Here is a 25,649-nt window from a genome sequence, read left to right on the forward strand (position 1 = left end):
GTCTCTGCTTGCCGACCATCAAGATTCAAGACGAATTATGTTTACCATCGTCAGATACACGATTCTGCTGTTTGTTAGAACATCAGTCGTCAAGTGTCTGGCGATGGCGAACTTTCGCAGATTGCTCAATTTTTACGATCCAGAAGACTCCAAATCTTCGTAGTGTCGCATTCCGCTTTCCAAGGATGATTGTCGTGTCGATGCCAGAGGATTACGCGCCTGACATTCCCGTCCTGATCCCAGACTAGCAATTTGGCGACGAGGTTTTGCTCCAGGGATTCAAAGTATCGCCTGTGCTAGCATAAAGTACGTGTCCTGGTACTGATCTCTTTCCTGCTCAAGGCTTTTTACTAGCGCTCATGCAATCGTTGATCTAACGCCCAAGCCCAAAACAGTCCAAGGCACGAATTCTTCCCTTTTCCATTCCTAATTCTCAATGAGGATCCCAGCACGAATCATATCGACGATGATTGATTCAAGTCCGCCTACCGACCATCAAGACCTAAAATGTATCTTGCGATGGTAGACATATATGTACTATGTTTACCATCATAAGATACATAATGGTGGTTTGGAATAATAGTATTGGTGGACTTTCGCAGTCTGTTCAAGTACCACGACTTCAAATCTTCGTAGTGTCGTACTCCGCTTTCCTAGCATGATTGTCGTGTTGATGCCAGCGAGATACGCATCTTCGGCGATGCTCTTGTGAAGGAAGAGAACGGCGGTGTAATGTGAGAGTACTCGTTGTGACGAGGTTCTTCTCTTGCTGATGGAGCTGATATATTGCAGGAGACGCCTGCTAATGAACAACCATGCCTTCTATGCCATCACATCAATATGTCCAACAGTGGTCAGTGTACTGCAGTGTAGCGATTCATGTAAACCAGGGACCATCATCCCTTTCTCTGCGGAGCTCGCAGCTTACCTCTCAGTGCTCCTCGTGTTCCGCGCCTGGAACAAATGATCCAGCCGGTGTTGAAGCACCATCAATCACTGACAGTGGCGGTATACGGTCCCGAGTTACCACCGCCTCTAGCCCAGGGGCATCGTGATTGGTGAGTATCTCCCACGAAGACTTCATCGGATATAGGCTTTTGCAGCATCAACAGAGAAAGAAAAAAGAGTACAGATCACAAGGGCAAGGCGAATAACATAGCTGAACCCGCGGTCCTCCGCAGACCTCCGCGGACCCGTGGACTAAGTAACGCTACAAAGACCGGTAACCCCGTTTCTCTATGACCTTAGTACTGCAATCTGTTGGCAATTTGAACCCATAAAGTTGTGATTAAAGGTAACTCCCAGGAGAATTTGTATATACGAACTGGACCTACCTTTTGCACGAGTGAGGATATAGTCTGGGTTGTTTGACAGTTCCGCAGCATGACATCTGACATTGTTTTGTTGAACACGCTTGTTATATGGGGCCCGAAGTGAAGCGGCGGAGGAGGGGGTCTGAGCCAGAGTGGCTGACGTCACGCGTCAAAAGTAGTTTAGTACTAGCATGAAAGGCTGCGGAAGCGGTGATTGATCACCTGTGCGCAAAGTTATGTCACGACTAGTGGCACAGGGCTCAGGTACATATACGATTACCAGATTTGATCGAGTATACAAGCAAGTTATAAACCATTGACCTCGGCTTCCTTTCCGTTATCTTTTAACCACTGATTTATCCAAACAACGATATTGGCAACGTTGTTTTCTAGATCTTGAGAAGATTCGCTTTTGAGTTCGATGATAATTTGCTGAGGATACGAGTCACGGGCTTCTTGGAGGACAACTTCCATAATCTCTGCTTCATTGTTTTCCTGTATCTTTTTAAGAGGGTAATTACTGCAGATCGCGTTAGATCTCCTCGGATTCTGAAGAAGATAAGATGTAGGCACCGTTTTTCGAGACGTTCCCAGAGGATGGTATGATTACAGCGTAAGACAACGACTAGATCTGCCCATCGTTCAGGGAATATTTCGCAAGTGTGCCAGTCAAGGATTATTCCTCCAGCAGATGCGAGAGGCTCGAGTTCGTCTAATAACTAATGTAACCTAGTGAGGATTTCTAGAAGGCAGTGAATAAATTCCACGGACCTTGTCTTCGTCTACGGTGTAACTTTGCCATTGCTCATCAAAGCCGTGATGAAGAGCATTATCTTTTACTAATTGACCGACGTTGATGTGTTTCAGAGTTATAGGAGAAGCATCTTTGAGGAGTTGAGCATGAGTTGATTTTCCAGTACCTGGAGTGCCAGTGATGATGATGACTGGGTATGGTGACATATGGGTGTAATTTGAAAGCCGTTGTACTAGTTAGCGGTGATCGGACTTGAGTGTGTCAACGACCGTATCAATGTAATCTACACTTTTTGAGATTGATACTCTTATTATTCTACTATACCTCATGTTCACTTTAACTTGAACTATCGGGGATGCCACCACCACCCATGGACAATCTTCCAATAGTCAAGCACACTCCTCATCATCCTCCTCAACCCACACAAAGTCTGTTACCAACAGCACCCGCTCCCTCCTCTTCATATCCTACTCCAGCACCGTCTACAGTACAACCTCAAGTCCTTGTCCTTCAACTCAACACATACGTCATAATACCGGACTTTCCTCGTTTTTATACTACACCTGCAGAGTCCTTTCAACCAGCTTACTATGCATTCAGCGATGGTTCACTCGTAGCACCACCACTCTATGACGATCTTTGCGCAACTTACCTTTCCCTCATCATCATGGCATCCCTCTTCACAGTATTCGCAAGAAATGTTTCACTATCAGCTGCTTTCTTATGGACCGCTAAAGTTCGCAAGAAAAGTCTATTGTACACTCTTTTTTTCACCCAACTTCTCGGCCCTCCCGCCCTCTTACCATTGCTCATCGCCCAATTTCACACTGCTATCAATTGCGAAAGGTCAGTAAAATTTTTATTTTATTTTATTCCATCATTTAAGAAATAAAATAAATTCAGCGTCATACGCCTCGCCGTTGCCTGTGGTGGAATATCCCTCTCTTTGCTGGTGCGCTTAACAATCATTCATACAAAATCATTCATATCTGAGCTCCACTAAATAGATAACCGGTATCCTAGGTGTCAAAGCTTACAGATGCCTAGACAGCTCTCGTTTAGTTCTAGTCGCTTTGGTCTCCTTGAGGACTGCCGCACTCGTCATCCTTATCCTTGATATAGTCACCCTCACCGGTTACCGCAGTCTTTCTGGTACCTCTTCTTTCCTTCCTCCTCACTTTCAATGTACTCAATTAACATCAGGACGCTGCTATCGACCACCAAATGGTTTCTCATATGCTTTCATCATACTCTTGTTCGTCGAATCACTCTTTGTCTGTCTTTGTTGTGAGTTCAATTTCATTCCATTACACCAAAAAATAACTCTCAATCGCCGCACCCTAGTTCTCTATGCCGTTTGGAAATCACATGGTTCCACTGCTGTTCGCGGAAGAATCACCGTATCACTATCTCTTGATGATATCGTTGATCCTCCTCCCGACACCCGAAAACAGAGCGTCGACAGTCACAAGACCACTCACAGTCTCCGCGGCTGGTGGGATTATGTTTCTCCAGTAGATCATTCAACCAGACCCCATAGGACAGAATCAGTCCCCAGTATTCTCATGTCCCCCAGAGACTGTCTTTCCAAGTTTCGTTTAGGTGAAAGAGTGCGTGATGCGGAGAATGTACCATCCAGACCCCCAATTGCCCCGCTGCCTACAGAGTACCCTCCTCGACCATCCACAGTCCGCATGTCAACTACAATCGAGCCTTCTCGTCATGACGTCTTGCCCATTTCTCGCCGGCCCTCTTCTCCTGCAATCTCGTCCTTGAGTCGCATGAGTCGGTTCGTGCCCCGAGTAGCCTTGTTTAGAGAAGTTATGAGAGATGAAGTAAGCAAACTTCCTTGGTTCACATCTTGTCCCACTTAACGGCCTTGTTCAGTTATGCTACACCACCTTTATTACCGCATTCACCGTCGTGTCTGTCGTAATGACCTTGCTCGGAGTCAACAGCCCCGGCGAAGTCAGCCATGTAGCTTGGATGGGCTTTGACTGTGAGTCAGCTCGAATGAACATCACAAATTCAGGTCCTCCTCATGCTTTAACTCTAGGGGTCTTGATTTCGTGTTTGGTGATGCACAGTTTTAGTCGCGTTATCCGCCGGCACGAAAATGAAGCGATATTACAGCAACCTAGCGCGTGGCACCGTAATTTACGTACAGATCGTACTACTGCAGAGCTCCTAGGGGAAGGGAGGGCAAGAACTACAAAGTCTCCCTTTGGACGATCATCCCAAGCACGCACCCGCCGTTGTCCGACACTTCGTCGGCATGAAACTACTGAAGATCCGTCCACCCGACACTACTTCCCAGCAACAACTTCTCGTTCCCCCAAAGGAGCAGATACGTGTTTTATTTCCCCTGTGCATTGTCCGATGCACAGAGTTGAAACCAGACCTCACACCATCTTACCCACTCATCAACCCACCCCTGAAATTGACCCATATCCGTCTGATGATTCATCCAGTCGTAGAAGTGATACAAAGCACACAGGCGAATATCTCTTTGGGCATCGGTATGATGATAGTTTACCTAGTTTACCATCACGTCCAGATCAGGACGATCAACACTCATTGCACAGTTCAATTGTAACATAGACACTGCACTAGTACTTGAAATTTACCTGCACTGTAACAGCAACAGAGGTTAGATCAGAACTCCCACGTTTGCTTTGTCAAAGCAGAGATGTCGGACGGCGACGAACTCGTCACAGTCCTACCTATCCACTATTCCAACAGTCTCAGCCCAAACGTGCAAATCCATCAATTTCCGCTCCTTTCTCGTCCACTACAAACACCGCCTGCTGCCACAATCAGTGGAAAACGAATCCGCGCACGAATAAAGCCAATCACGCGGAGATTAGAGATCCATGTACCAGTAGATCCGCGCCCGGAGGTATGGAATGGCGAACGGAGCAAAGAACTCGGCGCTGCTCGACAAGAGGACGATCGTGAAAAGAACCAAGATGTTGGAAAAATGAAGCAGAGAGAGGGAGAGGAGCCGCGATTGACTGAAGTGCGCATGCGCAGTGAGCTGATACCACAGGAGGGTGCATATATGCTTGGAGTGGTTCGCGATGGTTCGTGATGCATCTCCGTCTAAGGCGATGGTGTTGGTCTGATATACCAAACTAACTTAGGTCACCTACATTTACAGCCCATCAGCGAAACGCACCAATTTCGACCGACGCTGACGTACTTAGATATCATGACTCGAAAGAGTCGACGTTCGAGAGGCGATGCTGGATCTGATGAGGATTCTGATGATGGTCCTCCGCCGGATCCTGACGAGCCGCCGCCAGTACAGACCGCGTCAAAGAAAGAAAAAAAGCCACTTGAAGTGAAAGAGGTTCAAGTGTCTGCGCGAAAAGTTGCGGATGACAAGGGTAATTTGCAAGGAGGTCTATCTGCGATGAGACGTGAAATGCTGCTTGCTATCCGAGCTGAGGAAGACTGAGGTCTGGCAAGACCTCGATTTTTGTGATGGCGAGGTATTTTTTTTTGTTTATTCTGCGAACTGGATGCTGATTACCTTGGGCAGACTGTTGAAGGACATGAAGTATTTGAATCTGTGTTTGCACAGAGCGAGGAGCATTTAGAATGCAAGTCTGATATCACTGCTTTTTTGAAGGATATTAAAGGACTATAGACATTTGTGTTTACGCATTGATCGACGCGCGCGTGGTACTCGAAGAAGATGGTAGTGGTGCTTCTATCTTCTATGCAACTTTATTTTGTGCCATCAGCGCAGATATAATACGAGCGCACAGGCCTTGGTCTGTTTTCATGCCCCTCCACCTTGTATCTCATGTCCGATAGTGAGACTGAGCCAGAGTCCGACGTTCCCTCATCACCCAAGAAAGTATGTCCATCGGACCCCACTGATGTTTATACTAGTACTCTAGTGAACACTCCCAAACCCGATTCCTCCGATCCCATCAGCGCAGTGAACTCAGCAGTCAAGACGCTGGAGTCTTTGGATTTCAGTCTCATTCGCAAGGTGTGACCGCGCTCGAAATGAATGAATACTAACAGGGTACTCAATGCGAACAGGACACGTCCTTGCATGGAGCCATACAAGAGTCCTCGACCGCACTTCTGGAGTTCTTACAAGTTGTGCTCACGACGAGTCCGTCTTCCGCTCAGGATGTGCGCCGCATGATGGAATCCCTTGCTCACATACGTAAGTGAATTCCTGTCTATCATTTGCCTCCGCTGACGAGCTGCTTATTTTCAAGTGCGACCGTCCTTCCTAAATCTGATGTTCCAGTATCGGCGCCTCTTTCACGCACTAGCTGTTCAAGAGCTCCAAACAGTCTCGGTCGTTCCTATTGTTATATCCTGGGTAGACGCCGTCATTGCAAAGCTCGGCGACATAGTTTCGTGCGTTGCAAGTGCTACGTATGATCGCTGCCTCGACAATGATCTTCCTCAAGCTCTGAGGAAACGAAGAGAGGAAGATAATCTGCGTGCTGCGGCTCAGCTCCCAGGTTTGTAGTCAGAAATCTTGTCAATCCTCGGTCCAATTAATGTTGTTTTAGATAGGTGGGATTCTATCCCTTCGATACTGATATCCGAGAAAGCTTCACCTGCCGCCAAGCGCTTAGCCCTTCGCCTACTGGTCTCGCGATATGTATTGCAACCTCAGTTGGTTCTTCATCCAAGGGTTGCTGATGCACCATCGGAAGACAGGTGAGTGTTTATCTGACTCTTTTTTTGACATCACCGGACCTGGTCGTCTCTGCAGTATGCTCTCGCTGCTTCCCTATCTCACAGGCTTTATGGAACATACCGTGGTACAACTCTCAGAGTCCTCCCCACTACACGCGCAACACCAATCTGTATTTCAGGAGCGCATGAATTGCGCGATGCTGCTCTCACTATTCGCCGTCTGTATTTCTCTCCCATCGTCCTAAAATATGTGTCTTAATTGATGCATCGCGATTCGCAGCTCGTGGATCTTACAACAAGACCCAAAGATACAGAAACGGACGTTCCGTTTCGACCACACACGCTAGCGACAGTGATGAAACTGCTGCGTTTTGTAATGCTTGTCGATAACACGCTCTCAGCGCAAACTGTCGTGTCGCCTTGCTCTGATCTCGACGCCCCGCGAGTCGTTCTCGTCTTATGGAGGCACTTCGTGCCTTGGACTTGGCGATTACTAACAGAATGCAATGGGTCTGACTCAGAGACCATCACTTTTCTGGTCAGGGCTCCATCTTCTTCTTCAAAGGACCTCCATTGATGAGAGTAGACGACCACATGGCTTCACTACGCCTTCGACTCGGATCCTCAGACTACTATATCTACATTGACGACCTTTACTGGTGACGAACACGGCAAATATATGATCTGTGCATATCTTGTGAGTGGTATGTAAATCAATCGTCGAATGCTCTGATGGCTTTGACTGCAGACCTACTTTTCTCGGCTTTTAGTGTATCTTTCTTCATCTCCGCGTCCTCGAAATCTCACCACAGCCCAATCGGATGTTTTACTGAAGACCTGTCGGTTCTTCGTTCATTGGAGCGATTCAGATTTGTTAGGCATTCGCAAGTCTAGCGATTGTTGCAGATACCTCACTCTTCTTTTCGTTTATCTTTCGTGTATTGAAAACGGACACGATGGCAAGTCGGATTCGCTGTATTAGAGGCGCTGTTTAAGCTTATGGTTGATGGCAGCTAGCGACTGCGTTACTCATACCATGGCTAGGATGCAGCCCAGAAGCTTGAGGGACGGTTGGAAGCAGGCGATACAGGAAGACTCGTCGAAATTTCATGATGAGCTAGAGAAAAGTGCGTGTATATTTTATAAAATGTCAAGTAATAACATATTCTTGCAGACATGTCAAACACGCGGATGCAAGTATTCACTATCAGCGGGAACGTTTTGTTTCCGGCTCACTTACGTTTCTATAGGCAGCTGCTCGAGGACAAGCCTGACAAGAATCATATTCGCCGAGCGAAACAATTTCTCGATTTTTTGACCATCAAATGCTTTTCAAATGTCCAGATCTCGAACCAGAAGTTGATAATCGAGTTCCTCGAGGCCACGGTGGAATATTTGCGCCGCGAATCTGTAGAGGAGCGACCGTCAAGCTTCTCTACGAGTTTTCTCTCGTGTTTGACGGCATTCCAGCGGGCTCAACCCGGAATCAAGGTCTGCGATGCTCCTTTGCTGTCCGATCCCGAAAGCATCTGGCAAATCGCCATGGATAATGCAACTCCTGATTTAGCCCTGGCCTGTAAGCGTCGAATCGGGATGACATCACCAAGTTCTCACATTTACTCTGTAGCTTCATTTGCGTTGCATATAATATCCTCTCGCAGACTTCCCGAGCCACTTACCCAAGTAGAAGCCTGGGATTTCCTACGAGATGTTCTCCTGCTGATCGGTTCAAACGATTATTTGGGTGATGAAAGCCCCCTTGCACTTGTTGTCAATCCGACAATATGTGATGCTCTCTCGCACCTACTAAGGTATGCAGACGAACATACCGGTGCGCACGTATTTAGAATATTGCTCTGGAACAATTCATTGATAATTGTGACCTCTAGCGGTGGTGATGCAGTCTTCTCCGTGGACGTCGCATCTCCAATCAATGCTCCAGCGGATTCAAAGTTCTGATGATTGTCCTGTTCTGGAAGACTACTCGTTATGGCTGAAGAAGAGAATTTCGAAGCCTGCGACATATTTAATGAACCAGGTAGGGCCTTGGACCTGACACGGAAGTGAAGCTGAGCTACGAAGGTAGATTACGCGAACGTCGGACTTAGGGCAGTCGCGTCAAGTGAGAATTTACCTCTCCCTTCTGGAGCCTTGTCATATGACATAGTTTCAGGCTACACCGGCGATTGATATGATACCATATCGCATCAACGGACTATTTCAGCTTATCTGTGTACCTCGTGGTTAGCCATTCGAACTTTACTATCATAGAATGGCCTCTAATACTGCAGCATTAGAGGATTAGAGCTGGGTCAGTTCTCGACATGGATCCTGATGCAGCAGAAGTCGTCAAGAGTGCCATTTGATGACAGTCTTGAGGCACCTGGAGCGCCCTTGCAGAAGCAGATGTGTACAACGATCTGTGTCACCATCGCCAGGCGAGTCGGAGCACACTCGATCTTAATCCAGCGGATCGCTGCTGGTAGAAAACCACAGGTCACCAGGTGAGCTGCGCTGAGAACAAGGTTTAGTGGAGATGCGTGTCATGTCTTTGCGGCAACACTGGACAGGGGTTCTTACATACCCAGGCTTGACGGGAGTAGCCGAGTGTCAGAAGAGCCTGTATTTCGTTTTGCCTAGCTGTGGGATAAAGCCGTTTAGTCTGCTCGTGGCTCACATACCTTGAACGTAAATGGGAACGAGTCCACGCCAGAACGCGACTGCGCCCACGCTATTCGCACCCATGAGGCGTAAAGCATTCTTGTTATGAGACGGACTGTACCTGGTGACCATAATTCTCTCCAAGGCAAAGGGAACCGAGCAACCTGAGGCACCGCCGAGACCAGGTATCTGGGGTATTTCAAAGAAGTGGCTGAACTTTGAAGTAGAACAAAGACCTTACTTAACGTAACAAGACTCAATCTAGGGAAAGGCACTTCGTACTAAGTTTGATATGTACCGGTTCCATTCCTTCAGCGATCAAAAACGGTAACGCATATAACGCTGATCATTGATATCTGAGCACTGAGCCGAAGAAGAAAATATCGCTGTCTTAAATGGGCGAAACGGTTAACGTTCATTTGACACCAGTCACCGTGACCTACGCAATGGTGTTGTAACGCCACGCTTCGTGCTCTAACTGTACAGAATACTTGCTATTTGCAGTTAGAAGGACGGTATCGTGCTCGAGACGGTGAGCCAAGCATCAGGTCAATTGGATGTTTCGAAGTAGTGATCCTAAAGATCGCATCGGCTAACTTGGTCTGACAAATTTTGTTATATAAGCTGATAGGTAGATGTCACTTGATTACTACACGGAACGGCGAGGAGTCTCTTATACATTCTACCATCACCACCACCAATCATTGTTTATTCGGGTCTCATCACCGCCAGTATTGACGAAGAGGCCCCACCCTATCTTTCATCCCTCAAAAGTCCATGTCGTCTCCGTTAACGTTTAATTATCACCGTAGATCTCACTCAGCTTCTTCGCCCTCGCCATCTCCCGTTCCAAAAGCTCTATGGCCTCCAGCAGGCAAACGAGCTCGTTCATCGTGCAATAGCCCCGCCCTTCCTGATTCCGCTTCATCCCAAACACGCAATTTCGACCTCTGGCGGACGGGCAAGAGACTCCGCAGAGATGTATCCGTTCGTGCCGATAACATTGCCGGTGCCTATCCTAGAGTCACTAATTATCATTTGTATTTCCAGCCTCCTTCTGTGACGTATACCACTGGGTCGTCTACTCCGGTATCGACGGACAGCCACAGTTCCGGACTCAGTTCTTCTGCTCCCCATACCCCTCTGTTCGCTGCTACTCCTGCAGATTTTCTTCTATTCTCTGGCCGCTCAAGCCGTAGAGAAATCGCATTTGAAAAGTCAAGAATAGAGTCCACGAACCCTATTGATGTTCGGGACACCCATTCTAGCATTTCCGAGGCTGACGCAACTCGCCTCAGGTCGGATGCATTCTGGGAACTTCGCAGGAGTATTGCCGTAAGCGGGGAAAACCTTGTAAAACGCATGCGTGACTTTGAGCATTCGCGTTCAAAATCCGGCTATATATAACCGCGCTAGAACCATTGACAGACGAAGAGCCAAGAAGCGGCATTCCCCTAGTGTCCCCATTACCAGATTTGTCAGAAGGTCTAGCAGCTCTGAGAGCGACGAGGAGGATGTCCAAATATACTCTGGAGAGCTCTGTGGTCTTCCCCCCTTCGCGTCAAAAGCGAGCATCGAGTCTTGGGTCGACGGACATAGACACCGATGAGATGCTTGCCAGTTCATTCTCAAAATATTTGGATCAAGCATCCATCCGCTCTTCATTATCCAATGACGACGCAGGCGATCTTTCCCGCCACTCCTTTAACACCACATTTTCCCCCGACACACTGCATTCAACGTCATCATCCCCAGCATATAAATATTCTGCTTATACCACGGCATTTAGTCCAGCCTTATCTGGCCCTTCCATCAGCTCTCCAGCACGTTCATTTGAGGAGCCACGTTCCGGCCCCACAATCCACAACTCGATTTTTCCGTCGTATCACCCCACCGCAGCATCCTTGGCTTCCCGGACTGAAAAGGCCATTGCGGCTCTCAGTTTGGCAATAGCCAACGGTGCAGCAGGTCTGGGCGACTACGAGGACCTTCATGACCTTGATGTCCCTTCTGTCATGATGGACTCTCAAGCGGGCGAGCTCTGGCACTAGTAACGCATCAGCTCCGCAATCACAATCATCCAGGATCTTATCTTTTCAAGACACTTTGTTTATGCATCATTTCCATAGGATAGCATTCGCAGCCTCCACCTGGACTGCAACAAATTTCACAAATTTCTATCTCTCTTTTCAACAGCAATCTTTTTCTCCATGCACACAGTCTGATACCGCAGTCGCGGTTTTGCAGATTTCTTTGGCCGTTGAAGTAAACCAATTGTTCTGTAGAATGCTCCCTTCCTTGTCTATTGGATGATCGAGAACTGTATTTTATCAATCATATATCTGAACTATTATTTGGAGATAAATGTTATGCAGGTTCGATGCGACTGATGCGGTACTAATGAAAACTGCGTTAGATCCGTATGAAGAAACGGTGCGGTTTGCTCGTTGAATTTGTATAGCCTGTGAGAAGGAAGAAATACAGCAGTAAGATCAGATCGAAAGCAAGTGAGTGACGAAATAGCTCGAAGCCTCAAGCAGAACAGCCCTCCATCGTCACATTCGGATGTGTGATATCAGTGGATGTTAATCCAGCTTCATCATCCCGCTGCCCATGTAATTCTGGGCTTGCACGTGCCGAAGCCTCAGGCGGTGCGGCATGCAATGAGGGAGGCGGCTGGATTGCGCCATGTTCCCGTCTTTCTCCACATTCCTTCTGTAACTTATCGAGCACCTCTTCTATCTTGATGCGCTTGTGCATTTCCTCTGAATAAAGCTCTTCAGCTCGTCTTCGAGCCTGAGATTCAATATCTAGTTGATGATTCATGGCTAGTTGACAGAAACAGTTAGTTCTGCCAAAGCAATGCAACTGGATTAAGTACCGGCGATTAAGTGCTGCACAGCAGGTGGGACATAGATAGATGGCGCTGTGGGAGACACTGGCACCCATGGCGAAAGAACCTCATGCAAATCCAGCATGTGAAAACCAAGGATGACATCGTCAACATCGGTTTCCGCGGAAACAACGAGCTGAATATCAACGGCAGAAGGAGAAACTCTAGTCGAAGAATCTTCGATAAGGGCAGCAGGGCCCGCCGAAATCGTGGTATCGGGGAGGATATCAAGTTTTGACATTGTAGGACTACCGGGGGGATGCGAGGACTTTTTTTCATGGTCGGTGGCAAGTAGCTGGAGGGGCGGGTTCACGACCTCCAGAGAATCGTTGATAGTGAGATGTTGTGAAGCTTGCACTATTTTCTCCATTGTCTTCTCATTAGGATTCTGCGAGGTGGCCATATCCTCAGTCGCTGCCTGGACTATTGTCTCCACTGTCCCCTCATTGGCATTCTGCGAGGGAGCCATATTCTCAATTGTTGCCTGGATATTCTCCGGAGATGAGCTTGGATACATTAAGTCATATTCTGAACCTGGTAAACGTTCTGACGAAATGTTCTCTGTGGCTAATTCCTCAGCCTGCGCGGGAGTGAATACAGACTCATTTGTAACAACCATTTCTGGGAGTGGCTCAGCCGCTGGGAGAGGCGGGAAAGGTTCTATTTGATCAATGGCTGGTGCGAAACCAAGTGTGTCGAGTTCAGCCACTTCACCAGATGGGATCTCTGTTTCGTTGCGACCAGGTTCCTGGCTTCCACGGTTGCTCGATGAGTGCGGTGTGGTATCCCTACCTGGAGTTGTCCTTGACAGTAGTGTTCCTTGAGACATGCGAAGATTTGCCCACTGTTCCATGAGTGCGGCCTTCGCCTCATCATCTGCAAGACTAATGGTACGCGGAGCTCTGCCCTTCTTCTTGTGAGCAGGGGCTGAAGGTGTGGAGCCCCGGGTGCCCCCGAGCTCCTCTCGCGCTGGCTCAGCCGAGTCCAGGGAATCCTTCGCAGCTAAGTATGGATATATGTCTCGACTTTTTGAAAGGATGAAAGGGTGAATCTTCTTTGCCAGTCGTACTGACATTCGCTGCGACGTAGTAGACCGAAGAGATGTCTCGGACACCGAAACAGATGAAGACCGAGTATTACGATCACTAACCGCCGTCTGTTTCATGAGGGTACTCGGCACAGCACTTGAACTACGGCCAGGTGCAGGTTTGTACTTCAATTTTTTCTGAGGTGGACTCGATCTAGTAGTCTGGTCGCCTGGAACTTCATCCGTTTGTCTGGAGGTCGCCACCGTGCCTTTGTCTTTAGATGTTGACGAGACAATGGGTACTTAGAGGCGTGCTATTTCTCAGCAGGGGGGTCAAATGTACACCAGGTACGAACTCACAGACAACAACACGAGACGGGTCCGTTTCATGATCTGTGCCATTATCGGTGTCCTCGAATGCAGAGCGTCCTAAAAGTTCGTCTGTTTGCGCAACGATGAGTGTTTCATAAACAGTGGCCACGTACTCCTCTTGTTAGCCATAGTTCAAATGCAAGTCCGTTACAAAGTGATGACAGATGGCATGTCCTAGTCTTGTGTTGATCCTGCGTCATTTTAGGTCATGCAGTGAATGGCGCCATGAGAACGAGGCAAGTGACCTCCCGAGTCAACTCACCGACGAACACAACCAATAAACGTTTGTTGATTAGGGTGACCGACAAATCGAATATGTAGGACTATAATGTGTTATATAGGTTTTGCGATCATGCAAAACCACCGTGACAGTGTATAGAACCCTGAACAATGAGTTGTTTGTGTTCTAAGCGAGTCCGTTTAAGTATTAAAGTATGTGGTCATCTCGTACTGCTACTACTTCATGGACCCACACACACAAATAACTCCAGCTCCATAGAGATCGTGTGTTCAATCATGCCGACAGCTTCAAGTTGAGAGTAAAACAATGATACGCTAATGGGGTACGTGGGTACGTGGACATGATACAGAACATAACATAAGTACAGCGAATAATAACATGTTTATCACATAGTGGCGCCTAGCACCTTCGCGGCCAAAGCGCGCAATATCTGGTTAGATCTCGTCAGACGGTACAATGGAGTCAACGAATTGGATTCGCACCTCCGCCTTCTGGCTCCCTCTAAGCTCGGAGAATACGGCAGCAACACTCTTACCTTTGGCGTCGCGTATCGCACCGATGCGGTTACCTGCATACGCGCCCATCACGAGACCCGGGAGATTAGCAACTACGAATCCCATTCCTGTTAGATAAAAATGTGTTCACTCAGAGAACCGTATATGAAGACGGATTACCGACCACCACCACAAACGGCGCCAAGGTATGACCACCATGGTACGTGACGTTCTACCTCTGGACGGAGGAGCTATACGAATCATGGTCAAACATATGTAACGAGGCTGAGAAAGGAGGAGTAGAACCTCGTCAAATACGTCCGCAAATACGTTCTCAGCATTAGGTCTCGGCCCTTGAGCTGGTGCTGCGCCTGCACCACCAAACATGCTGGCAAAATGCGCGAAGAAATTTGAAGACGCCTTCGGGTCACTGCTTCTATCCCCGGCGCTCTTCGAGGAGTATAATGCATCATATTCTTTCCGTCGTACTGGGTCCGACAGAACATAGTAGGCATCTGCTACTGCCTGCCTAGTGGGTTAACGTGCTTTGCAGAGTAGGCGCATATGGCACGAACTTGAAACTTTTCTGTTGCCGCTTTTCTCTGGTTTTCAGTAGCATTGGCCAATCTATCCGGATGAGTCCTGCAAAACTAAATAGTTGAGTTGAAAGAAATGAGTATAACTGTCAAAGCACCTGAGTGACTCCCTTTTATAAGCCTGTCTGATCTCTTCCGCGGTGGCCGTCTTTGGCACATTCAGCAACGCATAATAATCGGGAAAGCTCGACATTGCGAGTTTGTCAAGGGTCAGATAATTGGTAGTGGTAGGATGTGGAGAGTCGAGACTGAGGTGCTTGAAGCGCGTTGGTACTTGTAAGGTTGCATTACATCATAGTATGGAGTCCGAGTCTGGGCCCTGGCAGACTGCAGTGTCGTTGCACAACGTGGCTTACGATTTGAAGTTCATGATTGTCAATTCCATCCTCAGTGCTGGACGAAACTCCTACCAATAGTACAAATAGCGTGGCAAGTGTACGAATGATTCGAATTTCGGATGACTCGCACGAGCATCATAATACTCTCGTTCCAACCCATATTCTCTATATAATATATCTGCATTCATTTCGGTCGTGCGTCATACTTGGGACGTCCCCGTCATATTTCGAGTATCGCCGCTCATTCCAGAGCAAGAAGGTGCGATAAAAAGACACAAGACAACTGACACCGTGTACACTTTTCGACAGTTCTGTATTCACGGCACAATTTTTCAAGTGAGATCGTTCGCGATATATACTGATGTGTCAATGCATGCTACGAGAAGCAACCGGTAATTCCTGGTGAGTGTGAATCTGAATTCCATACCCTCCTACTAAGACTAACCGCGGGTGTCTCGGCTCGCGTCCCAAAAACTGTCTCGGAAGGACTGGATCATGGTCGCGGCTCGCGGGCCCTCGAGGACTTTGTGCTCGTTTTGCTGCCGGCATTTTCTGGATCACGAGCCCGGCAGATCTGCGCCCAAACATCTCGGGGACTAATAACTATTTCATTTTCGAAACCGACGCACTCACTATATCCACGTTCGTTCCTCTGGTGCTCAGGAATCTGCGTTCGCTCGATCTCACGACAGAAAATTTAATGTCCTCTAACCAGGCCATATAGAAGGGAGACAGTCGTTCCTTCTTGATTATATGAAAAATTATACCCTACGGCGAGGAAACTTGTTGGTGGCATTGAACTGGCGTCCCAAGCCACGGTCAGCCGTGACCATGCCTTTCTTTCGTGGATCTGCACTATTTGCAATTTGCGAATGATCACCCGTTAAAACTCTTGAGGAGTATTCATCCAAGTTTACAGAATGGTCATGGTCACACCTAGGAAGTAGCTCTGGTTAATTGCAATTATGTGGAGCTTTCGAATCGAAAAAACAGGCGTCTTCGTGCGACTTGCGTGTAGGTCAGTACTTCAATATTCTGTTTTGCCTGTTGCCTGTTATTTTGGGTCGCGCTATTTCGGAGCTGCCATGTCACCCCTGAACGTCGCATGACTGCTCTATTGCATGGAAAACATTCAACCTAGCACTGTAGCAGAATCAAGCTTGGTTGTCAACTAGGTCTATTCGCTGATCGGGGCAGAGCTAAACTTCCTTTTTTTTATTTAAGTTTTACTCATTTCGTATATGATGTTGAGGCCATTTTGCAGGAGATCGTTGCTGACATTGATATCCTGCTCATTCCCCCCTCTCTTTCTCCGCTGCCAATAGCGTGGTATACATCATGTTTCTCATCGCCAACTTTTCTCGCTTTTATCCGTCACCAATTCAAATGCGCAACCCGCGAAATCTCCACGATTCCCGTTAGAACAATCAACACCAGTCAACGCCCGAGTTCACGGAACGCAACAATCATCAACGATCCCGGCCCAGCATAGCCCCAAAAACTGCTTATGCACCTTCCTGAATCTTCGGAGTGCATTTGCGTCGGTCCTGTTGTTGACCCGCCAAACATAACAAATTTCTAATGAGGACTGCCCTCGTCCGCCATCCGTTAAGCCGATGCAACAACCATAACTTTGAGGTCAGGATATGTCAAGCGAGAACAATTTAAACTATGTTTCGTACAGAATAGCAAGCCTATTTTCGTCGCAGGAACCATTCACCCGGCCCCCATCACCAGCCAGGACAACAATCATTTTGCGCGTCACGGTTCATGCTGCCGGATCCGCAATGTGTCGTTTGTATTGTTATCCCAGTGATTCTGTTCTATGTAGAAAACCCTGTTTAATTAATGGAACGGATATTACCCGTGTCCCCTGATACGAAGGAACGATTGTCTTCATTCTATCAGGGTCTGATTACGGGAGACTACCCGCATCCTATTTCAGCCTGTTTCCCCATTTCCCCTTACAACCTGAATTACAACGAACTGCTCGTGCGCACTTAGCACTCGTCAACTGGTTTAAATCCTTTATTTCTAGATTAGACGGAGAAACAATTGTGCGAGCTGGTTCACCCCTTTTAAATGATCAATGACGGGTTTGGTGAAGTGTCCATTATTCACGTTGACATTGAGGAACCATTTGCATGTCAAGCGGTGCGTTTATAACTTTCAGGAAAGCTCGATAGGACACGGTAGGGCAACCAGGTGTAACTACTGCTCTGTACATGTATGGCTATAGCGAACAATATGTAGGTGATGATAACGTCCGCCACGCTTCATAACTATCCAGAAACCATGCAACAAGTATGACACATTGCTAATGAACTAGATATAGTGAGAGAATGAGAACGCACCACAATGAACGTATCTACGAGATTCGTAACTGCCAACTCGTTCGAACCAGCGAAAGTCAACATAAGGTTAGAAATAAAAACGTCCATCATCATCTTGAACCTCTCGAGAAATACTCGTGGTCTGAACGTAAAATTAACGGCGGCGGTCTTAGTCGCTCAAATGCTCCAGGATCATGCACATCTTCGGGTAGTGGCCTTGGAACACCAAAATCTGGTGCCACCTGCGGCCTCTGTGGAAGGCTAGTCATCCCTCTCGACAGCCGCGCACCAGAACTGATGTTCAACGGCTGGAAATGGGGAGGGGAAGTGATCGTCATAGACGGAAGTATCAGAGGTCGCATCCTGCGTTGTGCTAGAGGTTCGACCGAGTCGAAGTTCGGATCTGAAGCTTCCTCCTCTAATTTTGGAACAAGTGACAGTCTCGTCTGCATTAAGAGTTGCGATAGCCTATGTCTTGCGGAGGATGGCAATCTCAATAGTCCTGCTCGCGATGGACGTAAAGGCGTCGTGGGCAAATGGGGAGAAGCTTCCCGAGAACCGTAGCTTCCATCGATGCCAAGATGGAGCGAATTCCCTCCAGACTCATGCAAAGGCTTCTCCGTCGTTGCCTTCCTGTGACCACCTGGAGTTGTTAAATCTGGGCCAATTTTTTTCAGAAACCATTCACAAAATCCGGGGGGTCAAGACTTACCGCCTATGAAAGATGTAATCTCGTACTGCGTCCCGCCAGAGTTGAACCTCAAAGATCGCCCCGCGTCTGCAGGCAAGATCCTGTTGTCTTCCTGATAGGGAGAGTCCGACATGAGGTCAGAACGAGGAGAGCTAGGCATGTCTGTCAAAGCTGCAGGAATTCTTGGCGGCAGCAGTAGCCCAAGAGCATCGGAAGTTGAGTCCTGACGAAATCGAAGACGGGCCCGACGGTCTTCCTTCAGTCGTAATTTGGCAGCTGGTAAGGGTGCAGGAAGAGAAGGCACTCGGGAGATCAGCCATGGCGGGGAGGGGAAGTTGCTCAAAGAGAAGTCGGACAGCGTCCGCGCGCTAGTGGAGGATGATTGACGCATTTGTTCAGCATAGTTCGAATCACTTCTGGATGATAAAGGGGAGATTGGTGAGGTAGAGGTTGGAGAACTCGGAGAAAATAATCGCAACGCTGCAATTGTTTTGTCTAGCTCATTCTGCAGTTCCAGCAATTCTTCGAGGGATCCGTTGGATGAAGATTGCCTGCTGGGAGGTTGACGAGTAACACCCTTGAACCCGTAGATAGGCGAACCTTGAGCTGGTGGATCTGGAGGGGCAGTCATGATAACGGTGGCCCCACTTTCATCGGAGGATGTCGCAGTCGCCGGAATAGCGGTAAGTGACATTGTCTGCAACTTCGGAGGGAGAGGGCGCGGGGGAATATCTGCACGGATTGCATGCAGAATTTGTCCGCTACTCAGTGAGCCGTTCCTAGATCCGGTGCTCACCGAGTGGCCATTAAGCATGGATAGTGCTGAAGAGCTAGGAACAGAATCATTCACAAAGTATCTCCACTCTGTGGATCCCTTGCCCATGGCAGAAGCAGCGGAATTCATGCTCTGGTCTCCGGCCCTGCCTTGGCCCATGTCAGGCTGGTCGAGAGCCCCCCTTCCAGCATCGTTCTGATACCATAACTTGGCTTTCTCCTCATCTTGGGTCGACCTTCTGTGGGACATCCTCCAAGAGACCCAGGGAGACGCACGGCCATGGGTGGCAAGAGCAGAATGACGGGCGACATCAGTATCTACACTCCTCCCTTGATTTTCGGAACTGAGAGGCGTCGTTAATCTAGGTGTAGACACCAATGGTGGGGACAGCCTGAAAGTCGATTCACGTGGATGCTCTGGCAACTTCTTCAACATTGCTAAATCCCTGATTTTAGGAACAGTTGTGGTCTTTTTGTGACGGAAAAAGTAGAGAATCATCATAAAGACGATTAAGATACAGAGTTCTACTCCTTGAAGAAGTCGGCCAAGAATTGACTCTGTGAATGCGACTACCAAACGAATCAGTTAAGCAACGCAAGTGTGGATATTGAACCTACAGCGAATCAAGTCTCCGATGGAGATGCCAATATTGAACACTAACGCCAAGATGGGGAACCCATATTCCCCGAAAGTGTGCGATCGGGGAATCGATGAGGTTGGCACTGTGTTTAATAGCAGCTTGAGAAGAAGCAATACAGAGACGAGGACCTCGAGTGCCACATTCGCCGCATACACCGGGCCATAATTTTGGTATCGTTGAAATAGACGCCAAACGATTTGCAACGAGGTGATAGCAGGGATGGTGGCCAGCAAACCGAACTTTGCGTAGGATCCTGCGACGCCCCACCGAGCCCAGTTACCGCTGTGGAGGTAATGCCTGAGAGCCGGGTGAAAGAAAGTTGGTCCATCTAGCCTGAGATGAGAGATGCCGGGGTTCTCCAGTAGGGGGCTCAGAGGCGTATAGCCAGTAAAAGAAAAAACGTAGGCCGAGGGACAGAGCAAGCAAAACATCCCTTGCGGTAATTAGTGGCTGTACGGTGACCTGGCTAAAGTCACGTATAAGGATTTGTGTCAGGTCGATGATAGCAGCTGCAAAAGAGAGCAACACCGAGAAATACAGGGAGACAACGGAGCTGAATGGAGGATTAGTAGACGAGCCAAGTAAATACGATAGCTACTCACAATGTGAGCTGTCTGATTACAAGAAAGAATGCCGATGCTCCAAAAGTTAATATCCCAACCGAGATAAAGGGAATGTCAGATAGTATGAGTTCAATCTTCAAGTTCTTATGAGCTTGTGAATAACATACTGGTCATCGGACTCACATCACAGTTATTATTGCTCCACGCTGCAGAGGAAACCAAGGTGTATCCCAAGTTGCACGTCGAGGATGCATTGAACATGGAAGCGGATATGACCGAAAAAACAACGAAATGGCGTGCGTGCCTTTGCAAGGGAAGCGTGGAGGCAAGCCTCCTCGCAGTTGATACCAGCGAACTGAACTGGACGAGAAGGAAAAACAATAAGCAATGGAGTGAGTTGGTGTGAAACCCAGCTGGCAGTGTTTGAGCAAAGCTGAGTAGATATCAAGCATCCAAAATGGCACCTCCAGCCCAAGAGCTCAAAGGGATGTTACTAAGGACGAAGACTGAACCTCTTCCAAGGACATGAGGGCGAGGAAAGATGAAGAGAATGAATGCACGTTCTATTTTCTCGCTCCGATGCATCGCAAGTCTTCTGACGCAAAGGACTCATCTACTTGACGACGGGCGACATCGACAACGCATGGATAACAGATTTTGGAACGTGGTTGTGTGTAACCAGGTGTAACTTGTAACAAGGTGAGCGTGCAAAGACTATCTGGGACTGAAATGCAGTAACCTTCTAAAAAGGCTAATCAGGAAGTTATGATCGATATCATGAACTCCTTTACCATTATCCTGGCACACACCATCGGCTCAGGTACGTGAAGGTCAACACCGAGATCACCGCTCGTCAACATCTACCAAACTCCATTGTATCTTATCATCGCGATACCTTGTAATACCAGGAGTGCGACCAATCAGAATGCAGAATTTCATCAATTGATCTCTGTCAGGTTTCCCCACAGTACTTTAACTTCAACATTGAAGTCGAGCCGTGTAAAAAAAATTTAAGCACCTGCAATTCTTTGAGAGATTAGCTCAGTGGGCGTTCACCATGTCCTAGTTTGCTCGGCGGCAACTGAAGAAGCAAGGAGAAAGCAATTTGCTTCCACCAATCGCTCCAGGATGTTATTAGGCTTGTGCTGGGGTCTGCTGCTAGGAGGAACGGGTACATCAGGGTACATTGGGTACATGTTCTTCACATGGAAAACGAAATCAGTGAGACAAGTACTGTACATCCCAAAAACGTACGACTCCGAGTTGGCTCCGTTCTGTCGCATAAGACTAATCGAGAACCCCCCCTGAGATCAGCAGGGCTCAGTACCGTTTCCTGCTCCTTCTGATGGCGGCTGCGCAGCCGGGTGACATGTGCCAATGCCTCGAGGAGGATACAATTTCGAGCAGCGTCAAGACTCCAAAACGCCGTAGCCCGAGAGTAAGTAGCGGAGAAACCTGGGGGATATCCGTTCACAAGTTGGCCCATGCCCAGTCTAGAGACTGAGCGTAGACTCGTGAGTATCAGACTACCCCTCAAGGGAGAATTATCAATACTTGCTCGGCTATGCCACTCTACTTGTCCGATACAAGTCAGACTAATCCACCGGTGCGTCGTAGCAGTAAGTACATAACGAGGTGAGCAAGTCTATTTCACGGCGCTAGCGACGGGTTTTCTGATTAGAAAGACGGGGGTTAGTTAACGTTGACAGGCTGATTTTTGTGCAAGTGTATCTGCACGGGACCGATAGGATTCCAGTAAGCCAAGGTTCGAGTCACTGGTTGGATAGACAAGGGGAGCTACTGAGTTTGAACGCTTGAAGAATTAGTGTACTTACTGCATAAAATACTGCAGACTTGAATAAGTTAACTTCGAGCTCAAACATTTTAGTCGTACTCCGTCTCTTCTCATGATCAGATATACTGGCATGTGCGCCTGATCGTCGTTGCATCAGGTACGCCGTTTACTGATGTTTACTGAGACTTTTCTGTCCAACGTCAGCTAACGTCTTGTAACCACACAACCTTTACTTATTTATGTACGTGGTTAATTCTTATTGGATTTCCTGCGCTCGCCTGAGGATTTATCGCTGCCTATTCCTCAGTCTGTGCCTCTCATCAGTCCATGTGAGACTATTGTTATTATAATTAGATTCCAGAAGAAAATCGTCCCTCGAGTCCAAGACTCCAAACAGTCTACACACCAAATGAACTTCCTCCACTAGTCATCTGCCGAACCAAGAACATCCCCCGACCCTCATCTACGCTCTTTCCACTCCTCATGCCAATCACGCTCTTTGGTCTGGGGCGAGGCGTAGCGATGCCTAACTGTTTCGTCGGACTCAGGCCACCGCCAGTCAGTTGTCTCGCGAGCGCTGCATCACCACCACGTAGCCCAGTAAATTGACGTGCGATTGTGGTAGTACCCGTGAACTGAGGTTGAATAACTCTAGAAGCGGAGGAGCCACCACCAATGCTACGGCCCGTCAGTGATGGCACAAGTGGTTTTGTGGGCGAGTCTGCTTGAGCGTTTCTCAGATTGGGGGGTAACAGAAGCTGGTTATCGATGATGTTACGAATATATTGGAATTTGAAGATTGGCATTGCGCAGACTTACGAGGCATTCCCTGCACCAGACCCCCCCTTCAATATCTCGTTTCGCAGCAGAGTCCAGCTTCTTGCCGCAACCAGGTTGTGACTTGTCACGTCGCCCTTTATTCACTCCCTTACCGCCACACACAAGGCAGGACGAATGCCATCTGGAACCTTGGGGACCAGGCACTACACCCATCTCCATCAGAGAGACGGATTTGGAACATGCTGGGCACGTCGTTGAGCTTCCGAAACGAGGGAACGTTGTAGATACCACAGGTGCAGATGGCGACGATCTTTCCAGACGAGACGATGAGTAGGGATTAGTGTTGGCTGCTGTTGAGGCTCGAGTAATGGCCTTCGCGGTACTTGATGCCGTTGGCCGTTCTATGCTCCCGCGTGATCCCGACGGCGAAGGGGGCGAGGACAACAAGGGGAATGTCGATGTGCTGAAATCTGAAGCAGCAATGGATCTGACCCGGGCCCTTTCAGGAGGAGCAGCACTGCAATCAGCTGAGTCATTAGTTCAGGTAAATGACGGAAACCATCTGACTGACTTCCACATGACAAGCACCGCCTTCCCCTCTGGCAAAGACTGCTTGACCGATCCCAGACACCTTGAAGGGGCCATCACACATCACACATCTGAAACACTCGGGGTGATACGTCTTCGGTGGTCCTATGGCATTAGCATCAGGGACGGTGACAAACCGGCCTGCTGCTCTGCTTGTAGAAAGGGACCCCCCACACTTCGCGCACAGTGAGTCAGGTGACTGGACGGTAGCAGCATTAGAAAGGTGATCGAGTACATGTTTGGTCGACTTTGGTGTCGGCGTCGAGGAAACTTCCCTAGTGTCATGTTCTGAGTCAACAGAATCGTTGGGTTCGTCGAGCGAGTAAAGAGTGCTACCATTGCCGAAGATACTGACATGGCGTGCTGGTGGACTAAACGGCGGGGGAGAAGACGGAGACGAAGACTCTGTCGTAACATCTGACATATCGGACATCAATTCCGGTGTAGATGGAGCCCAGGAAAGGCGCGGAGACGACAGGCTTGAAGTGCTAGCTACGGTGCGAAGCCCTGGAGAACCGCGAGAACGTTTCGAGAGCGGAATTCGCGATCCGTCCAGGGATTTGGCGACAGGAGAATTGTTGTGGAATGAAGGTGAAGATGACGAAAATGCTACGCTCGGATTGGTTCGTATACCAGGTGACGAAGGTGATTGTGATAAGAATCGCTTCTTCATTTCTTCAATTGCTTCAGCAGACGGTCGTCCTGAAGAGGGACTGGAGCCTGTCTCTGGAGTCCCAAACCGTTCGCGAATGGTTCTGCTAGGTGTCGTCCTACGTTCACCAGCATCGGGACTCCTGCTTTTCCAAAATTCAGTTTGCGGAGAGCTGTTGCTGGCATCGGCGCTGTCGAGAGGAGAGGCAAGTGATCCCAGCGGAGAGAATAATTGGGGCAGTTTCCTCTCCGAAACGCGACTGGGGCTGGGACTTTCTCCCCAACATGTTGCACTAGTATGACGCGACGTTAAGACACTTGGTGTCGGAGAGGCATCTTTAGAAGGTGTGCGATTGAGCACCGCGTTTAAGCGCGCCGTTAGCTCTTCCATCACAGGACTGCCTTCCCTGCTCTTCATAATTCCAAGACGCTGTTCTAGTTCATCGATTGCAGGACTTCCTTGTCTGCTCGTCGAGTCTCCGCGGAAGCCCATGTGGTTTCGCTCTATTCTCTCTATTCCGGGAGATTTGTGAGGCTTGCGAGGCGTGTTATCCCTCTTCAAGCAACTTTCGAAGCAGTCTGCGCAGGATGGTCGACCTAGTAGATCGACCATGGGAGTGTCGCCAATGTTTTTGTGACATCCGTCACAGCGAAAGCATCTTTTGTGCCAAACACGTCCAGACGTTTCCACAAAACCACCCTCGCTCTTCACGGTGAGCACAGGGCGATCACACGAAAGGCAATCGCCTTTGGATCCACCGTTCTTGACGAAGCACTGTCGACATAGGAATCGGTCTGTGTCTATTGCAGGGGCAGAAGGGTCTGGGTATATGGTTGCATCTGGAGGGAATTCAGTGGAGCAGATAGCGCAGCAGTAGGACGCAAGAGATTCTTTGGGCTGAAGGACTGACCCATAAGCTTTGGAGAGTTCGGGTGCGTATGGGGAAGGAAGGACTCCTGCAGCGGCAGAGATTGTTGTCGGAGATGGGGGGGCTTCGTGATGGATATCGCTTAACGACATAGAATGCTTAAGCGGTGAGGCAGGTCGTGATGTACTTGACCCAATATGTACAGAGCTGCGGTTTCCAACATGAGAAGATATGTCAAATATCGAGTTCTTTCGAGGTAGACGTTTCACGGGAGAAGGCGGGGCATTTGGGTTGACACTTCCACTGGCGGTCGGGAAGGTGCAGTTGGATGGTTGTGCACGGCTGGGAGGTCGAGTCGGAGACCTCTCACGAGAAACGTAAGTCTGAGACCATTTGTCTGTAGCGGGCTCATTGGAAGCTGCCCACTGTACTACGGGGGCTGACACCTCGTTTGATTTGAGCGGTCTCTAGTCGATGAAAATGGGACAAACCAACTGCTGTGCCACCACATTTACACCGTTCTCCTACAACAATATTTCCGCATCTCCGACAGAAGCCCATCCTTGACCTTGGATATTCGCTTCAGTAGTGCTAGTGAGAT

General features: G+C 48.5%; 9 protein-coding genes across 9 annotated transcripts; 4 read left to right on the top strand and 5 right to left on the bottom strand.

Moving 5' to 3' along the window:
- Nucleotides 1-1,591: 1,591 nt before the first annotated feature.
- On the bottom strand, nt 1,592-2,327 carry EDB91DRAFT_1097483 (P-loop containing nucleoside triphosphate hydrolase protein). The gene is made up of 2 exons (XM_041317060.1): nt 2,085-2,327; nt 1,592-2,032 (listed from the first exon to the last, which is right to left on the bottom strand). The coding sequence occupies exons 1-2, from the start codon at nt 2,271-2,273 to the stop codon at nt 1,703-1,705; spliced, it is 519 nt and encodes a 172-aa protein (XP_041183848.1). The 5' UTR covers nt 2,274-2,327; the 3' UTR covers nt 1,592-1,702.
- EDB91DRAFT_1342835 (uncharacterized protein) lies at nt 2,328-4,712 on the top strand. Its single transcript, XM_041325762.1, has 7 exons — nt 2,328-2,913; nt 2,971-3,019; nt 3,075-3,219; nt 3,271-3,354; nt 3,412-3,902; nt 3,955-4,066; nt 4,124-4,712. Exons 1-7 carry the CDS (start codon nt 2,423-2,425, stop codon nt 4,666-4,668), a joined length of 1,917 nt encoding a protein of 638 aa, XP_041183849.1. The 5' UTR covers nt 2,328-2,422; the 3' UTR covers nt 4,669-4,712.
- EDB91DRAFT_1097487 (Sin-like protein conserved region-domain-containing protein) lies at nt 4,713-5,867 on the top strand. Its single transcript, XM_041317061.1, has 4 exons — nt 4,713-5,150; nt 5,211-5,489; nt 5,539-5,561; nt 5,612-5,867. The coding sequence occupies exons 1-4, from the start codon at nt 4,757-4,759 to the stop codon at nt 5,717-5,719; spliced, it is 804 nt and encodes a 267-aa protein (XP_041183850.1). The 5' UTR covers nt 4,713-4,756; the 3' UTR covers nt 5,720-5,867.
- A 187-nt stretch (nt 5,868-6,054) lies between these two features.
- EDB91DRAFT_275391 (uncharacterized protein) lies at nt 6,055-8,932 on the top strand. Its single transcript, XM_041326674.1, has 14 exons — nt 6,055-6,070; nt 6,124-6,253; nt 6,309-6,560; nt 6,612-6,762; nt 6,818-6,959; nt 7,022-7,279; nt 7,328-7,438; nt 7,577-7,700; nt 7,755-7,868; nt 7,916-7,938; nt 7,996-8,317; nt 8,369-8,572; nt 8,631-8,863; nt 8,909-8,932. Exons 2-13 carry the CDS (start codon nt 6,229-6,231, stop codon nt 8,795-8,797), a joined length of 1,893 nt encoding a protein of 630 aa, XP_041183851.1. The 5' UTR covers nt 6,055-6,070; nt 6,124-6,228; the 3' UTR covers nt 8,798-8,863; nt 8,909-8,932.
- Nucleotides 8,933-10,179: 1,247 nt separating this feature from the next.
- Nucleotides 10,180-11,453, top strand: EDB91DRAFT_1242350 (uncharacterized protein; the record flags this gene model as incomplete). Its single annotated transcript, XM_041322177.1, has 2 exons — nt 10,180-10,768; nt 10,819-11,453. The coding sequence occupies 2 exons, from the start codon at nt 10,180-10,182 to the stop codon at nt 11,451-11,453; spliced, it is 1,224 nt and encodes a 407-aa protein (XP_041183852.1).
- Nucleotides 11,454-11,790: 337 nt separating this feature from the next.
- On the bottom strand, nt 11,791-14,107 carry EDB91DRAFT_1097520 (uncharacterized protein). The gene is made up of 5 exons (XM_041317062.1): nt 13,957-14,107; nt 13,808-13,885; nt 13,683-13,751; nt 12,284-13,624; nt 11,791-12,230 (listed from the first exon to the last, which is right to left on the bottom strand). The coding sequence occupies exons 2-5, from the start codon at nt 13,821-13,823 to the stop codon at nt 11,935-11,937; spliced, it is 1,722 nt and encodes a 573-aa protein (XP_041183853.1). The 5' UTR covers nt 13,824-13,885; nt 13,957-14,107; the 3' UTR covers nt 11,791-11,934.
- Nucleotides 14,108-15,465, bottom strand: EDB91DRAFT_1097522 (DnaJ domain-containing protein). Its single transcript, XM_041317063.1, has 6 exons — nt 15,124-15,465; nt 15,005-15,071; nt 14,736-14,954; nt 14,614-14,680; nt 14,418-14,557; nt 14,108-14,365 (listed from the first exon to the last, which is right to left on the bottom strand). Exons 1-6 carry the CDS (start codon nt 15,216-15,218, stop codon nt 14,321-14,323), a joined length of 633 nt encoding a protein of 210 aa, XP_041183854.1. The 5' UTR covers nt 15,219-15,465; the 3' UTR covers nt 14,108-14,320.
- Nucleotides 15,466-17,347: 1,882 nt separating this feature from the next.
- EDB91DRAFT_1097530 (uncharacterized protein) lies at nt 17,348-21,071 on the bottom strand. Its single transcript, XM_041317064.1, has 6 exons — nt 20,549-21,071; nt 20,405-20,499; nt 20,218-20,355; nt 19,780-20,099; nt 18,409-19,731; nt 17,348-18,354 (listed from the first exon to the last, which is right to left on the bottom strand). The coding sequence occupies exons 1-6, from the start codon at nt 20,624-20,626 to the stop codon at nt 17,807-17,809; spliced, it is 2,502 nt and encodes an 833-aa protein (XP_041183855.1). The 5' UTR covers nt 20,627-21,071; the 3' UTR covers nt 17,348-17,806.
- Nucleotides 21,072-22,433: 1,362 nt separating this feature from the next.
- EDB91DRAFT_1277328 (uncharacterized protein) lies at nt 22,434-25,609 on the bottom strand (the record flags this gene model as incomplete). The annotated part of the gene is made up of 4 exons (XM_041324675.1): nt 22,434-22,918; nt 22,980-23,410; nt 23,508-25,487; nt 25,540-25,609. 4 exons carry the CDS (start codon nt 25,607-25,609, stop codon nt 22,559-22,561), a joined length of 2,841 nt encoding a protein of 946 aa, XP_041183856.1. The 3' UTR covers nt 22,434-22,558.
- Nucleotides 25,610-25,649: the final 40 nt, after the last annotated feature.

The sequence above is a fragment of the Suillus paluster genome (genome assembly GCF_016628075.1).
Source record: "Suillus paluster strain FC165 chromosome Unknown EDB91scaffold_2, whole genome shotgun sequence".
NCBI classification, from domain to species: Eukaryota; Fungi; Basidiomycota; class Agaricomycetes; order Boletales; family Suillaceae; genus Suillus; species Suillus paluster.

What these genes read in the sequence shown, in the direction of transcription:
- EDB91DRAFT_1097483 (XM_041317060.1), bottom strand. Translation starts at nt 2,273, where the DNA reads ATGTCACCATACCCAGTCATCATCATCACTGGCACTCCAGGTACTGGA. An exon ending in ACACCGTAGACGAAGACAAG is followed by an intron (nt 2,033 to 2,084) that starts GTCCGTGGAATT and finishes AGGTTACATTAG; the next exon opens with TTATTAGACGAACTCGAGCC.
- EDB91DRAFT_1342835 (XM_041325762.1), top strand. Translation starts at nt 2,423, where the DNA reads ATGCCACCACCACCCATGGACAATCTTCCAATAGTCAAGCACACTCCT. An exon ending in GAATATCCCTCTCTTTGCTG is followed by an intron (nt 3,020 to 3,074) that starts GTGCGCTTAACA and finishes TCCACTAAATAG; the next exon opens with ATAACCGGTATCCTAGGTGT. An exon ending in AGCTTGGATGGGCTTTGACT is followed by an intron (nt 4,067 to 4,123) that starts GTGAGTCAGCTC and finishes CTTTAACTCTAG; the next exon opens with GGGTCTTGATTTCGTGTTTG.
- EDB91DRAFT_1097487 (XM_041317061.1), top strand. Translation starts at nt 4,757, where the DNA reads ATGTCGGACGGCGACGAACTCGTCACAGTCCTACCTATCCACTATTCC. An exon ending in GCTTGGAGTGGTTCGCGATG is followed by an intron (nt 5,151 to 5,210) that starts GTTCGTGATGCA and finishes AAACTAACTTAG; the next exon opens with GTCACCTACATTTACAGCCC. An exon ending in TCGATTTTTGTGATGGCGAG is followed by an intron (nt 5,562 to 5,611) that starts GTATTTTTTTTT and finishes TACCTTGGGCAG; the next exon opens with ACTGTTGAAGGACATGAAGT.
- EDB91DRAFT_275391 (XM_041326674.1), top strand. Translation starts at nt 6,229, where the DNA reads ATGATGGAATCCCTTGCTCACATAC. An exon ending in GGAATCCCTTGCTCACATAC is followed by an intron (nt 6,254 to 6,308) that starts GTAAGTGAATTC and finishes CTTATTTTCAAG; the next exon opens with TGCGACCGTCCTTCCTAAAT. An exon ending in GATGCACCATCGGAAGACAG is followed by an intron (nt 6,763 to 6,817) that starts GTGAGTGTTTAT and finishes TCGTCTCTGCAG; the next exon opens with TATGCTCTCGCTGCTTCCCT.
- EDB91DRAFT_1097520 (XM_041317062.1), bottom strand. An exon ending in CCCGTCTCGTGTTGTTGTCT is followed by an intron (nt 13,625 to 13,682) that starts GTGAGTTCGTAC and finishes CACGCCTCTAAG; the next exon opens with TACCCATTGTCTCGTCAACA. An exon ending in TGTGCAGCACTTAATCGCCG is followed by an intron (nt 12,231 to 12,283) that starts GTACTTAATCCA and finishes TCTGTCAACTAG; the next exon opens with CCATGAATCATCAACTAGAT.
- EDB91DRAFT_1097522 (XM_041317063.1), bottom strand. Translation starts at nt 15,218, where the DNA reads ATGTCGAGCTTTCCCGATTATTATGCGTTGCTGAATGTGCCAAAGACG. An exon ending in CGGCAACAGAAAAGTTTCAA is followed by an intron (nt 14,955 to 15,004) that starts GTTCGTGCCATA and finishes CCCACTAGGCAG; the next exon opens with GCAGTAGCAGATGCCTACTA. An exon ending in TTGCGGACGTATTTGACGAG is followed by an intron (nt 14,681 to 14,735) that starts GTTCTACTCCTC and finishes TGATTCGTATAG; the next exon opens with CTCCTCCGTCCAGAGGTAGA.
- EDB91DRAFT_1097530 (XM_041317064.1), bottom strand. Translation starts at nt 20,626, where the DNA reads ATGTTCAATGCATCCTCGACGTGCAACTTGGGATACACCTTGGTTTCC. An exon ending in GGAGCAATAATAACTGTGAT is followed by an intron (nt 20,500 to 20,548) that starts GTGAGTCCGATG and finishes AAGAACTTGAAG; the next exon opens with ATTGAACTCATACTATCTGA. An exon ending in GATTACATCTTTCATAGGCG is followed by an intron (nt 18,355 to 18,408) that starts GTAAGTCTTGAC and finishes AAATTGGCCCAG; the next exon opens with ATTTAACAACTCCAGGTGGT.